Genomic DNA, 15,976 nt, shown 5'->3' with positions numbered 1-15,976 from the left:
ACCTTGTAACCTTATATAATACAGAAAAAGAGCGTACTGTGCACTGGGTGGCTAATTTTCTCTGCGAGTGCAATTAAGCCTGTGTTAGATGTAGTAGATCCAAGATAGAAGGCAGAGCGGCCATGCACATCCCATTAAAACATTGCTTTTATTGAAAAAGTTTAAAAGGCATACATTACATCCTCAGCAGACAATGGAGAGGTACAGGCAGGTTAGGGAGGTCCTAACCTGCCTGTACCTCTCTCACTTCTATCTTGGATACCTTGTAACCTTGGTGCCCAAACAAACCCTGGTAGATGATAGGCTACAACTAACTAATTACTATCTAGTCGCGATCAGCAATTACCCGCACTGGGTGTCCAACTCACCGCTTGGGTGCCCAATTACCTATAATTAATGTAGGCATCTATTAGACCCCAGTCAATCCCCACGTCCAAATGACCTGATCCGTGCTAGCCATCTCTCTGCTACAATAGCATACATACCGCTGGTGCTGAGACACTCAGAAACAAGGGGAGTTCCGTAAGCTGACAGGGAAGAACACGCGGCTGGACTGATTTTCGTTGATGTATCACAGGGTCTGTAACACCATAAACTGGCTGCCAGTGGGAAGTGAAAACCAATTTCTAAAGGATGAAAGAGAACAAAAACATGATAGTTATAATTATAATCTATATAATCATAAACAGGTCTCTTTATAGTCATTTTACTAAAGCTCAACTATAATAATCAACCAAATTATTTTACACCAGTTTTTTATTAAATGTAAGCAGTTTTTAGGGGGTTGACATACTTTGTTCTACAATTTTTTCAATATGCAGTGAGGAGAAAACAATACGGGAAAGATTATTATGCTTCATCTTTGGACAGTCTCAAATATAAATAGCAGAGAAAGCATGAATAATTCATTGCTGGAACAAGCATCACAGACACTCCTCACTGTAAAGTTTACTCCTCACAGCTATAGAAGGATCGGTTTACCAAAAGTGAAAGGATCAGATAACGGCAGAAAATGGCAAAGGTCAGCCTTAAGAGAAGCGGAGGAGGCCAGACCAGCAGCTGCTGAGGAACACTGTGCAACAAGCATGGAGGAGAGCATGGCATAGCAAGATCTTATATCCCCAAGTAGCTCCCTTCTAATACTACAGATGTAGGAAAAGTATGGCTAAAGGGGCGTAACTAGTGGAGAGCAGCCCCTGAGATCACAGGGGGGCCCAGAGCTGTAGCGGCCCCTAACTACTAACCTTCCCTTCCTCCTATACAAGGGACTATTGTTCGAGCTATCAAGAAAAGGATTACATTAGGAGTGGAGTTAGGGTTAAGCACCAGGAATGGTTTACATTAGATGGGGCACTTATGCTGGGAATACACGGTTCATTTCTGGCGTTCACTTCTCTGCTCTATCATTTTTGCCGCTCGATTCTGCGGTCTCTTCTTATCTTCCGCTCATTTTTCTTATCTATTTCCATTCACGTCTATCAGAAGTCGAGCGGCGAAAGGATCGGACATGCCGGAAATGATCTATCGAACCATCTAATCACCTCAAAAACGAACCGTGTATTCCCAACATTAGTGTTAGTGGGAGATGATCGATGGGGAGAAGCACCTAAAACCCAGTTGAAAGCCAATAGCAGAATATTGGCAATCACAATTATCTAATATTCTGTCAGATCCTGCACTCCAATGGTACGCTCCCAGTGATATATAATAAGCATGAGTTTGTGATGGTACAGTTTGGCTCAAGGGGGGTTGATGATGCATGTAACACCGGTAATATTGCTGTGCGCAGTCAGCTGGTAGTAGTAATGGTACTATTGCCGTGCGATGTCTGCGTACAGCAATATTACCATAGCTACGTGCATCAACCCCAAGGGCTCTAGGGGTCGGAAAGTATTTTTTACAGTTATGGGTTGAATTAATAGGAGTGGCAAAGGGAATAGATTAAAGAGAGAGGGGCCTCTGCTGCATACGCTGCCGGTGAGTTGGGAGCAGGGCGAGCCGAATGACGGCTCACCCTGCTGCCATTCAATTTCCCAGGGCGTTAAAATCTATTTCCTCTCCGAGCGGTAGCAACTCGGAGGGAGAAGTAATTTGGGGTCCGGCAATCGCCAGAAGCCCGAGTTACCCTTACGCGCCCCACCCAGTATAGCTTTACTGCTACAGCGGCGCCCAACTTTGGCGCTGAGCGCCGAAATCACCTGCTTCGCCTCCACTACCCTATCCCATGCAAAATGGGAGCAGTGCATACTGTGAAATGAAGAAGTGTAACCCCTCTAGTTAATTCTTCTGTATGAATCAGTGCTGCTGACTTCAGTGATAACAGTCATCAATTTACTGAGCTGCCCTGAAACTCTAGCACTCTCCCACTATGAAAAGTCCTTAAAGAACCCCTTGCCACTATGATCAGGAGAGGGGGGTCATATTCCTGGGCGTCTCTGCAGTTTAGTCACATGGTTGGTATCGGTACTATAATGTTTCTGAAGCAATAACAATAGTTAACATCCTACAAATCATGAAGCATGTTAGGAGACAGCGACAAAATCTGAGAAAACAATCTTAGTCTAGAATGCAACTAACAAACAAAACAAAAGACATATAAAAACACAGTAATCCATACTGCATATTCTGTAAAACAATATTGTTTTAAAGTCTCTCCTTTAAAATGACATCATTTTAAAACCACTTTACCCCCCAGTGCTAAATTTCTCCGTCCCTCTGCGCACTGCTTCACCCCCAGGGACGGAGAAAGGCGCACTTGTTTGTTTACTGGCTGGGAGTGGGCGGGGACCTCGCGCGCACACTCCAGCCAGCCAGCACAGCAGGTGACTAATTGGATGTTAGGAACAAGCGTTCCTAAATCCAATTAGACGCGCCGATTGCGGACACAATGGGAGACTGCTTCAAACAGAAGCAGTCTCCATTGATAACAATTAAATGTAAACAAATGTGCAGCGCGCGATCGCGCGCCCCCGCGACCCGCGCGCGCGCGCACACACCCCCGCTCTGCAGTGCAATGATTGGTTATGGGGACCCCAGTCCCCAATAACCAATCATATCACTGAAAACAATCAATGGAAGCAGCGCTGCAAGGCACAAATAGCGCTGGTGCTTCAGGGGTAAAACCCCTCCGTTGTGAAGTGGTTAAACAATTTGTCCACAGTAAAAATAAATATTTCCAATTCACTCATTCTTCCATAGCACAATTGGGGTGGCACACTGTGTAAACACAGCTGCCCGCATACACAATGGCCGTAAGCTGAATGGCCATCACCAAACAACAATAACTCAAGATTAAGACAGAGGTCATTAAACACTGTAAGGTTTTCAGACACTTCTAGTAACTATGGCCTTGACTCACAAAGCTACAGTAGGATTTCTGTGCGCTGCAACTTTACTGTTACTACCAACAACAGCATAGCATTACCCTAGCAGCACTCAGGTTACATAGGTAATGCAGGTCACACTAACTAGGCAACGCACACTATGCTGTCTGCACATGGGAACCTTACCATAGCTTTATGAATAAGGGTCTATATGTTCAGAATGGTTCCATTATAAAAGACTAAGGGTTTAAAGGGAACCTAAACTGAGAGGGATATGGATGTTTCCTTCTAAACAATACCAGTTGCTTATCAGTCCTGCAGATCTCTTTGGTTGCAGCAGTGGTTGAATCACAAACCTGAAACAAGCATGCAGCTAATCCAGTCTGACTTCAGTCAGAGCACCTGATCTGCATGCTTGTTGAGGGGCTGTGGCTAAAAGTATTAGAGACACAGAATCAGCAGGAGAGTCAGGAAACTGGTACTATTTTAAAAGGAAAAAATCCACCTCCTTCTCAGTTTAGGTTCCCTTTAACACTTGTACTACTATGACATTGTTGTAATGTGTATTTATTTCCCTTTAGTTTTGCTTTATAGTGGACCTGAACTCTTGCACAGGACACAAGAAAAACTGAGAGAAATGCGTAGTGTGTATTTTTACAGAGAAGAGCCTGCTTAATTTTTCCTCATCTGTAAGTAATCACAAGTATAATTTGATCTCTCGGCTGTGTCAGCCCAGAAATTCTGGAGTACTCGGCAGGCACAGCTAATATGTAAACACAGGATGTTAACCCTTTGTCTGCTTTCATGAAAGCAGGAAAAAGACACAATGCAGATGTATTGCAGGAGTTCTGCAAGCTGTAATAAAGAAATGTATTTCTTTGAGGTTATTATGCTGCTGCTTATCTTCTAGAGCAGAGAGAAAGTTCTGAGTTCAGGTCTGCTTTAACACAACCACCATGATTACAATCACTGTCACTAATGGAATGTGTGAATCCTGTACATTTAGTGTAAACCATGAAAGGAGATACAGTGGATATGCAGAAAAGTTGCTATGAGCAGAGCCTAGCATATGACTACAGCTAAGAGCAGTGAGGGCTGTGGGGAAAACAAATCCACATGTACAGTTGTTGGACCTGTGACAGAAGAAAACTGCAATAGTTGTAACAATCTGAGCAGTAAGTCTAAAAAACAATGACTATTACCTTCAGGGTAGGAGAGTTGTGGATGCTGGGAAAAGAGAGTGGTGAGTCTACCCAGATAATGAAATCCTTGTTGGTTAGGTAGGTATGTGTAGCATTGGACTGGATCTTCCTCTTCCAGCAACAAATATGCTGGAGCCTATAGGCAGCTTTCAGAGACAGGAAAAGTGATAACCATCTGGAAGAGACCAAGTCATACATGTTCAGATCAATGTATTCCGAGATCATCAGCGCAATCCCTCAGCTACAGCACTTTGCCTAGATGCATTTATCAAAGAGCAAAGTAGAAAAAAGAGAATTAATGGCTTTACAAAAATATACATTATCAGAGTGGTACGTATGATGATTAATGGGACGGTAAATAGTTTGTGTTGATGCAAATTACATGCAAATATATACATCTCATGTTGGGTACACACTGAGATTTTCTGGCCGATTTACTGTCAGATCGATTATTTCCAACATGTTCGATTTGCTTTCCGATCGATTTCCAAGTATTTTCCGATCGATTTCCGTTATCTTTAACAGGAAATTGATCGAAAAATGCTCGGAAAGCAAATCAAACATGTTGGAAATAATCGATCTGACAGTAAATCGGCCAGAAAATCTCATAGTGTGTACCCAGCATCAGAACTGGACTAATCCAAACCATCAGCTACTTCATTTAATTGGATTAATTTCAAGCTGTAGAATTTGCAATCTGGAGCCCTAGTTGAGTGCATGATCAATAGCTGCATACCTGTTTCTAGAACGTACCGTACCTATGTTTGTTTTGTTTTTTTACTTTGCGTGTGGCCATGGCATGCCGGTTCTATATTAAAGGACCACGATCACAAAAAAAAAAGGCAGTTAAATCTGACAGAACTGACAGGTTTTGGGCCAGTCCATCTCTTCATGGGGGATTCTCAGGGTTTTCTTTGTTTTCACCAGCATTTCCTGAAAATCAGTTGCAAAGTCTAACTGACAAAATACAGGATCTTCTCAAAAAATTAGCATATTGTGATAAAATTCATTATTTTCTGTAATGTACTGATAAACATTAGACTTTCATATATTTCAGATTCATTACACACAACTGAAGTAGTTCAAGCCTTTTATTGTTTTCATATTGATGATTTTGGCATACAGCTCATGAAAACACAAATTTCCTATCTCAAAAAATTAGCATATTTCATCCGTTCAATAAAAGAGAAGTGTTTTTAAAACAAAAAAAATCAACCTTCAAATAATTATGTTCAGTTATGCACTGAATACTTGGTCGGGAATCCTTTTGCAGAAATGACTGCTTCAATGCAGCGTGGCATGGAGGCAATCAGCCTGTGGCACTGCTCAGGTGTTATGGAGGCCCAGGATGCTTCGATAGCGGCCTTAAGCTCATCCAGAGTGTTGGGTATTGCGTCTCTCAACTTTCTCTTCACAATATCCAACAGATTCTCTATGGGGTTCAGGTCAGGAGAGTTGGCAGGCCAATTGAGCACAGTAATACTATGGTCAGTAAACCATTTACCAGTGGTTTTGGCACTGTGAGCAGGTGCCAGGTTGTGCTGAAAAATGAAATCTTCATCTCCACAAAGCTTTTCAGCAGATAAAAAGTTGAAACATATAAGAGGATTTTTTTAACCCTTGAAAATCTTCTTCTGAAAAGTCAGGGGGTGTCGGGTGTCATTGATGCCGGGTGATATGCCCTCTCCTGTTACCGACTCTCAGATCTCGCTGCTGAGGACTGTAGTGAAGCGGCACAGGCACACATGTGCGACATCTGAGAGGCAGAGAAGGAGGTAAATAGGATACAAAGGTGGGCCGGAAGGGTGAAAGAGGCGTGATTTATGGGCACAGTGCGATCTATTCTTCCATATCGCTCTGATAAACAGGCAGACAAGGAGAGCTGACCAATCTAACCAGTCAATCGCCTATACACTGTTATATACTGGGTGCCACATGCAGTACAGCACCAAAATCTGTTCATACATAGCACCAGTATATGATTTATTTTTAAGTTTTATTTGGTGTACGTTGGAAGAGGGGTAGTCTTATACGGCGAGTATATCCCAAACTCTATATTTTAACTGGAAAAGAATTTACGTTCTATATGAGCCATTCCCACTTGTCAGCCTGACATGGATCCATCAGATCTGTTGCGGTAAATGGATGGCACTTCTGTGCCGTACGCGATAATCCCAGACAAACGAATGTGTTCCCCTTATATCCTATGGAGGAAAAGCATGCATCCTGGCCTCCAGCTGGACCACAGCGGATCATCGGATCCGACACTACACTGTACCGCTGGTGTGGCAGCAGATCCTAATCCTTAAAGAGAGACACTGAAGCGAAAAAAAAAATTATGATATTATGATTTGTATGTGTAGCACAGCTAAGAAATAAAACATTAAGATTAGATACATCAGTGTAATTGTTTCCAGTACAGGAAGAGTTAAGAAACTCCAGTTGTTATCTCTATGCAAAAAAAACATTAATCTCTACGACTTTCAAAGTCATGGAGAGGGCTGTCTTCTGACTTTTATTATCTCAACTGTAAGTGAACAGTTTTCTTTTTATCTACCAGAGGAGAGGTCATTAGTTCACAGACTGCTCTGAAAGAATCATTTTGAATGCTGAGTGTTGTGTAATCTGCACATATTAGAGAATGATGCAATGTTAGAAAACACACTATATACCTGAAAATAAAAATATGAGAATATTTTCTTTGCTGCTAATCTTCTAGTAATTATTCATAGTACACAACCAATTAATTATATCATTTTTTTTTCGCTTCAGTGTCTCTTTAAAGAACAGATAAAAATGTGCATTATATCTTTAAGGGGAATGCTTGAATAAGCCTTTATAGCAGGAAAGATGTCAGAAAGAAACATACCAGCTTTACTATGGATCTTAGTAAAATGCTCAGAGGAAATAAAAAGGAAAAAGCAAATCTTCAGAGTTAATTTAAATATACCTAAATCCATATAATCATGTGTTGCATTGTACCATGAGCAATATGAACAGCCCGAGTCATATTATTCTTTTTACCTGGCTAGGTGTCCCTGAAGCATTAGGTTTGCTATCTCTGCCGGAGAAACATCAATAAATCGAAGAAAAGAAAAGCAGCTTTCTTGATCTCTCCCTATGAAATAGAGCAGACAAGATATACAGCTTAATTCTGGGAGACAACAACAAGATTAAACACTCATTGAAGGTTACATTTGTGCAGGGCCGGGCCGAGGCAGAGGCTGGAGAGGCTTCAGCCTCAGGGCGCAGTGTAGGAGGGGGCGCACAATTCATTCAGCTGTCATTCCCAATTGTGTTTGAAGCAGAAAGAAATAAGAAAAGGGGATACATGACAGTGGCTGCAAGCCAAATAACTAGAGATTAAGGTGTTGGGGAGGTTGGGGGCCTTGGGGCACCTATTAGTCTAATAGCAATCAGTGTGTGACAGCTGGGGTGGGAGGGATGGGGGGGCGCACTTTGGTGTCTCAGCCTTGGGTGCTGGAGGACCTTGTCCCGCCTCTGCATTTGTGTATTTTTAGCAGATGCCTGAGATGTGAACAACATATGTGTTGTTACTGAAGACTTGATCTTTTGGCCCACCTCAAGACTTTGAATCACTAGAGCAGATATATCAAAATCAGAGCAAGGAAAATTGGACCAAAGAGGTACAAAAATGCTGCAGATGCCCAGACCAATTTTTCCAATGCTGCTTTTGCCTAATTTTCTCTAGTTGCTGATCAGTTAATCCCAAGAATTATAATACATGTCCTATTACTGTCCAGTGCATGAATCATACTTTAGCACAGCACTCAATTCACTTAAGATTAGGGACTAGGTGGCTCAGTGTAGTTTGCCTTCTTAAAACAGAAGGTATTTGCGAGAATTCAGCTTTAAGTGAGCGTCAGTGGTCTCCCACAATGCATCACTACTGAATATGCAAATTATCTCTTTATGCCCCTAAAGACAGGCTTAAGGTGCATACACACGTTTTTGCAAACGACCGGTTGTTTGGACTTCAAATCGGGCGTGTGTACAGTCGGTCGTTCACCTGATAAGACTGGTTTTGACTGATCCACTTGGCGGATCGTTCAAATCCAGTCTTATCAGGTGAACGACTGACCGTACACACGCCCGATTTGACGTCCAAACGACCTGACGTTCAAGCGACTAATCGTTTGCAAAAATCCGATCTGCTGGGTTGGGTTGATGTGGCTCTGTAAAATGTATAAGCTATAGGCTTGCTATACACCAGCAGTTCTGGATGTAAGCCTGGCTTCAAAAGCATATAGAGGTAATTTGCATATTCAGTAGTGATGGATTGTGGGAGACCACAGTCGCTCACTTAAAGCTGAATTATCGCAAATACCTTCTGTTTTAATACGGCAAACTACAATGAGCACTGCTTTTTAGTAGGAGGGCTTTTCGGTCTCTTTTAGTCCCCTATACTTTCCTAGTAGTTTTGGGTCACTCCGAGCTGCTTGGGTATTCTGTTGGACTGTATATGGTCTATGTATATAAACTGCTAAATAAAAATAATTAAAGGAACACTTCTGGGATATTGCGGTGGTCAGTTATGAGTATGTAGCAGAGGGGGTTATTAATCATTTCAGCTATTTTAGTGTTTATGAAATTAACAACAGGTGCACTAGAGGGTCAACAATGAGATGGCCACCAAAAAATGAATGGTTTAACAGTTGGAGGCCACTGACATGTTTCCCTCCTCATCTTTTCTGGGCGCACGCTAAGGCAAATTGCCAGCATATCATTTGCAGCTTCAAACACAACACCGTGCTTGTAACGTCTTTCTATGGGCCTCAGAAGATTCTGTATTGGTTAGCTTTCTGTTAAAAAAAATGGTTGCATGCATCTAGTTTCCACAAGCTATGAGCGTGTACAATTTACTCTATTTAACCGCAATTTATAAAAAGGTACAAAAAGGAATTTCCAAAATGAAAATTCACACCTAAAAAACTCGAAATGAAAGTGTGTTCGCAATGCGAGGCAAAAAAAAATAAAAAAATTTGCTGCAATTTTGCATGCTCAAGAGTGCTCCCAGCACATTCTAAAGGAGACAGGCCGTTACTGTAGGAGAGCTGGACAGGGCCATAAAAGGTCCTTAACCCATAAGCAGGACCAGTAACTACTGCATTGGGCAAGTAGGAATAGGATTAGCATTGCAAGAGCCCTAAAAAATGACCTCCAGAAGGCCACTGTGTAAAAAGTCTTTGACCAAACAGTCATAAACAGACTTCACGAGGGTGGCTTGAGGTATACGAGAGGAATCGCGTAGGAGACTTGGGCGCAGGATACAGCCTGTATGGCTTATCCTGCTCCTGCAGAAATTCCCATCGATGTTAAATACTATTCCCCCTTCAGGCCGCCATGGATGGTGGGGAATGAATTAATTCAGCTTCCAGCAATTGCTGGAGGCCGAATTAGTGTTTTATAAGTAACTTCAGCTCCGTTACTCACTGCTGCGCTAAAGTCTCCTGCGCTGGAATGAAAGTGTTCGGGCTTGAGGGCTCAACATCCTCTAGTGGGCTCTATGCTTACTGCCCTGGACCGTGGAGCTTGACTGACGGACCTGCCAGAATTGGCAGGTCCACCATTGGCATCTTGTGCTTTACACAAATGAGAGCATGTTCACCCACACACAAATGCCTCAATCTAGGGAGAGCAGTATTCCCTTATTAGCATTCAGTTGAGAAAAACATCAAACACTGGTCCAGGTAAGGGCCTTCATTTCTGGTGATTTCCTAATCCAACAAAAATATGTAATAGTGTAAGCTTATATTTACTACTGAAACACATAACAATAATAATCTTACGGTTTCTATGGAAGAGTGATTGTTGAACGTGATCAGGTGCAAATGGTGAAAGGAGGATGCGCAGCCATCTAAACAAACATGAGAGAGGAAATGATCAGCTAAAACAGTTCAATTATTTCCAAATATTTCTGTCCTAAGGTGTACAAAAACGGAATAACTTGCAAACACCCTGATAAACATCTAACGCGCAGCAGTGTTCCTTCAGGTATTACGCCCATCTCTAGACACAGATGCAAAACCACCATCTAATGCTTAGCAATCCCAGTGCTCAGATATTATTTGTAGGGAATGAGTAGCTAACAATACGGTCTTAAAATTTTGCCCACATTACCAGAAGTGCTGAATTGAAAGTGTCCATTTTAGGTTCTCTGGATCATGCCATGTGGATTGCACCATCTTGCTACCCAGACTGCAAAGGGGAGGTTCAGAATTCTAGTACAGCCAAACGAGTAGGCGGCAGGGAGCAGTTACAGTTACCTGTTCCAGACGGCTTTTTTTTCTTCCTCTACCCATGGCTCTGAACTTGCATCATGTCTTCTGGGTTCTGATCACATGATATGACGTGATTGTGATCCAGAAGACCATGTCAGTGTTACAGTGACACCCAGTGGTAGAAGAGGGGTGATGGAAGAGAAAGCGTTCCAGCTGCCCAGACAGGTAACTATAGACGCTCCCTGTCGCCAGTTATGCATACACGGCCGAGTCTGCCAGGCTGAAGTAGGCACACTTCCCCAGTGGCAGGAAAAAAATCAGCCCTGCAGCCTAATTAAGTTTTATTTTATATGGCTGTTAAAAGGTTAATGTGGTAGAATTATAGGGTTTTTTTTGTTTAAAGAGGAGCTGTTAGGTATAAGGTCTCAGAGAAAATAAACACATATATCAGTAGCTAAAGATTGGCTGTACTTACATTACATATGCATTTCACTGTCCACGTTTGGATTTCACAGAATTTTTATATAGTATATGCAGAGAATGATGCTCCTGACAGCCCATGGCAGGTTCCATGTTTGTGAAGCCAAATGTGTCGTCATGTCCTGCCTGCTTCCCTATTCACAGAGGAGCTCGTACAGAATAACACAGTGTGCAGTGAATATTAATGAGCCATGTGGCTAGGAACAATAGCTGACTCCTGCAGTGTACTCTGCCCGAGATTTATCTGTGCTGTGGCTGGACTGAGTTAGAAGCTGCTGAAACTTGATCCCGTCTTCTCCTTAGCAGCCGAGGGGAGAGCCCCAGAATGCTTTGCAGTATGGAATGCGGCTTGCGTCCTCCTTAGGAGCTTAGCTTTGCTGATAAGAACACATTAAATGTAAGAGAGATTTTTATCTTTAGTAATGTCTTTTTGGCTTCTGTCTAAACTGTTTAACACAGGAGAATAGAGGTTTAAATTAGCTTCTGCAGCCTGACAGTTACTCTTTAAAGATTCTTTTATTTTCAAAGAAAAAGAATAAAAAGGTACAAACAGTACACGTATACAAAAACATCATGTATATCAAATGTCACATACAGATGAGAATCCAAGGGTAACAGATAAACGACAAAATGGTACATTAGGGAAGGTGCATCTATAACAGCACAAGAGAGTTTACAATGTTGAGCCGCAAACCAGCGCGGCTAATAGAGATACAGTAGAGTACCTGGTTTAACTTGTAAGCACACAAAAAGAACATTTAAATGTATATAGGGGGATGTCTCCCTCTAAAATATATATAAAAATGGCAGCCCTGGGCCCAGAGGGAACATACACGAGGGTCTGTCAAAATATGCTAGTGTCACAAGAGAGAGTCATCAGTTCCGATATCCACATGCCCATATCCAATATTACCATGTTTGTACTTAGGGTATCAGGTAATCTATGAAGCCCTTTGGGTTGCTTTAAGTATCTGTGACCGCAAAGAAGAAAGTAAAGAGGAAATAAAGAGGGGAATGAAAGGAAATATAAGTAGAGTAGGAAATAGATAAGAGAAGATGAAGACTATGTCAGGAGGCCATCCCAGAAACAGGCTCCCATTCCCCGAGTGCCAAGGGGGCAAAGAGCCGGTATATAGGTATTGAGCCGAGAGAAATGGGGATAGCTGCCGAGTCCATTAACCCCAGTTCGCAGTCTGTTATATAATGCCTATGTACATTAAAGCAGATTCTGGCCACGCACAAGGGACCGGTATTGGTTCGACTCTTTGAATTCAAACCAGCCAAACCAAGTCTTCCAAAATTGCTCATGTTTCTCATGAAGGGTAGCAGTGAGATCTTCCATGTATCTTATCTGGTCCACCTCCCGCAACCACTCTAAAATGGTGGGGGGGGGGGTCTGAGGTTTTCCATTTTTTAGCTATCAAGGCCCTAGCTGCGTTAACTAAATGTCTCGTGAGCATTTTTTTTGTATATACGAACAGACCAGGTATTATGATGAAGAAAAGAGAAGGCTGGTGAGTCTGGTGGAAGAAAGTCAGTCATTACGTGCATCAAGTGCCTGACCAGAACTGTGTGATCTTACTGCAGAACCATAATATATGCATTAATGTCCCTGTATCCTGCCAACACCTCTAACAAAGAGAAGATCTTGGAAACATTCGATGTAATTTTGAGGGTGTAAGATACCATCTTGTGAAGAGTTTATACCCAGCTTCTTAATTTTTAGAAGAAATGGAAGATTTATGAGAGAAGGTGAGGATTTTTCCCCATTGTTTGTCTGAAAATGTCAGGCCTAAGTCCTGTTCCCATTTCTCCCTATCAGCTGAGGCAGGTGCTTCGGAGTTGTTTAATAGCGAGTATAGGAATGACACCATACCTTGCATTGGGCCTTCTCCTTGGCATGTTTGTTCAAATACCATCAAGGGTCTAGTAATATAGGGTTTTTTTAAATAATTCAGCTCCAAATGGATGGACCCAACTGAGTGTGATGGGCTTCATCCGCACCCTCTAATGTGAGCTTCAAGTTGCCTCATTGTTGCACACTTCAGAATAAGCTGTTTTATAAAAAGTATATACATCTAAAACAGAAGGTGAAGAAAACAATGCTACCAAAAGAACCAAGGCCTTCCCCCTCCTAAAAGATTTGTAACGTCTATACCAGGGGTCTCAAACTCGCGGCCCGCCGGCCATTTGCGGCCCTCGATACAATATTTTGTGGCCCTCGCCGGCAAAAGCTTCCTTATAGTTCACTTCAGTGCTCCCAAGTAATCCGCCGCATCCCCGCCGCTAAACGAGGGCTGCAGAGCCCCCAAATCGCCCGGGGAAGGGGCAGAGCTTTCAGCTTCAGCTCTGCCCCTCCTGACGTCAATCGCTGCCCCTCTCTGTGAAGGAAGAGTGAGAGGGGCGGGCAGAGGCGGCGAAGCGCCGCGATTGTGAAATTCCTTATACGGCCCAGCCTCATCCTGACTTTGCCTCCTGCGGCCCCCCAGGTAAATTGAGTTTGAGACCCCTGGTCTATACAGTTAGATGTACTCACCTATTGCGCGAATAGTTGACCCGGTCTAGATTTCCTTCTCGATACAAAAATTTAGAGATCTGGTACGGCCTCATGGTTAGGAAGAAAGGTGACCAGGTTTCCTGACGTTCAAACAGTTCAGAGTGGTTACACACCTGCAAGACAGCAGACAGAACACAAAGGATGAGACTATATAGGAAGGTAAGAATTATATTTGCCAGTCTTCAGAAAGTCCGACAAAGTTAAAGTACTCTTGTAACCAATGGACACCACAAGTTTTTTTTTTTTTTTTTCTTTAATACAGATGGGACTGAGATATGTGCTAGTTGAACTTGATGGATGGATGTTAAATGCAAAAAACAATTTTTTTTTTGATTAATAAATGAAAACTAAAGATCGCAGAAGCAATCAGAGACCACCAAAAGAAAGCTCTTTTAGTGGGAAGAAAAGGAGGTAAAATCAATTTGGGTTGTATGACCGAGCAATAAACTGTTGTGAAGTGCTGAATTGTAAAAAAAAAAATCGCCTGGTCACTGGGGGGTATAAACCTCTGGTCCTCAAGTGGTTAAAAGCCCTCAAGTGGTTAAAAGCCAGCAGTTGGGCTAGATATGGCCAGTTTGCTTCAAGGTTGAAAAATTTGGTGAATTTATTAGATAGTGTATGTTAATTGGTAAAGCTCAGCACCATTAACACTGCCACTCAACGTTAAAGATAGGCTGCTGTGGCCTCCATGGAAATGGGAGCTTAATTTTGGCGCAGCGCTTAAGCTATGAATACCAAAAACATCGGCAGGTTAGCTGCACTAGTTTCTTAATGTTGGTGCACCTTTCCGATATTGTATAACCAATGCATTGGTCTTTGCAGACTATGGAAGGCGAGTATTGGTTAGGGTTAATGGCGATGAGATGAGGAAAGTAGCCAGTAGGGTAGAGGGAGGTTTGATTAATTTGTTAGGGCTAACCATTTGGGGGGTGATTCGAGAAAGGATCCATGTAGTAGTAAATGTTAGGACAATCAGCAAAAATAGCATAAAACAATAGCGAAACAGAGACATGTGGAGGAAGAATGATAGTAACAACGTTTCCATATCATGTGCAGCTTACCTTTCGGAACTGCATGACCAGATTCATAAGGCTGCTGGTGGTGTTCTGTGCTTGCTGCGCCGTACCCATGGAGGACTGAAGAAGATCATCAATGGAGATTTTGTTCTTTAGAGCCTGATAGAGAAGCTTCTGCCGACTGGTCAAACTGCAGTACATCAGTATTTCAATCTGGAATTGCAAATCAAAATATTGGGATTTATGGGCCTATCTTGAAAAGGTAGTAGAGTACATCAGCACACCAGTCGCCCTTGCTCATGCCTTGAGAAAGGGGGACCCTGCGTGGCCCCCGAAACAATTGTCGGATTATTTATGTGGAATAATGCACAATAAAATGTGCGTTGCATCTTAATATGCAACTGGTGTGCTGATGTACTCTAATACGTTGTGATTGCCAGTGAAGTACACAACTCCAATCAGTCAAGATATCCACACGTTAAATCACCATTGAGTGCTGCTCCAATATTACTCAGGGATCAGAGTAAAAAGGACTGGTAAAAAACAGAAAAAAAGAAGAGAGGAGAGCTCTCTGGTGTATTAACCTTTTAATTGTGCTTCTTAGCGCAAGGCAATAAAATAACACTTACAATGTGTATATAAAATCAAAGCTCATCACATAAATGTAGTACATCACGCGCCATTGCGTCATCAGATGAAGGCGTGGAACGCCGAAACGCGTCATGACGCAATAGACGCAGGGCAGCTGCCGAGTTTCCGTGTCCCAGATCCCGACGACGCTTTTCAATCCTAGGATTCCCCGCATTACTGGCCATAGTGTGGAGGCGAACCAGGCGGTTGAGTTTACATCAGGACGTGGTGACGCACTACATTTATGTGATGAGCTTTGATTTTATATACACATTGTAAGTGTTATTTTATTGCCTTGCGCTAAGAAGCACAATTAAAAGGTTAATACACCAGAGAGCTCTCCTCTCTTTTCTTTTTTTCTGTGATTGCCAGTAACACTGCCTTGTCACCACACCAAGCACCCAGAACTGGATGGAGTGCCTGCTTTATCTACTTCATTACCTATCTTGAAAAGGGCACAGATAATAAATCAACAGCAATTGGTAATATGCAACAAAATGGATTCAAATCTTCAAAATTCATTACG

The 15,976-nt window shown here is 42.4% G+C and overlaps 1 protein-coding gene across 1 annotated transcript in view; it reads right to left on the bottom strand.

Moving 5' to 3' along the window:
* The window catches only part of INO80 (INO80 complex ATPase subunit), a 155,504-nt gene that overhangs the window by 41,610 nt on the left and 97,918 nt on the right, over nt 1–15,976 (bottom strand). Inside the window, exons 20-25 of the mRNA XM_068253371.1 lie at nt 14,866–15,033; nt 13,784–13,917; nt 10,336–10,403; nt 7,550–7,643; nt 4,526–4,700; nt 486–626 (exon numbers count right to left, since the gene is read on the bottom strand). Coding sequence (XP_068109472.1) covers nt 486–626; nt 4,526–4,700; nt 7,550–7,643; nt 10,336–10,403; nt 13,784–13,917; nt 14,866–15,033 — 780 coding nt within the window. The remainder of the gene's footprint in view (nt 1–485; nt 627–4,525; nt 4,701–7,549; nt 7,644–10,335; nt 10,404–13,783; nt 13,918–14,865; nt 15,034–15,976) is intronic.

The sequence above is a fragment of the Hyperolius riggenbachi genome, chromosome 9 (genome assembly GCF_040937935.1).
Source record: "Hyperolius riggenbachi isolate aHypRig1 chromosome 9, aHypRig1.pri, whole genome shotgun sequence".
NCBI lineage: Eukaryota > Metazoa > Chordata > Amphibia > Anura > Hyperoliidae > Hyperolius > Hyperolius riggenbachi.
This window is presented reverse-complemented; position numbering and strand designations above follow the sequence as displayed.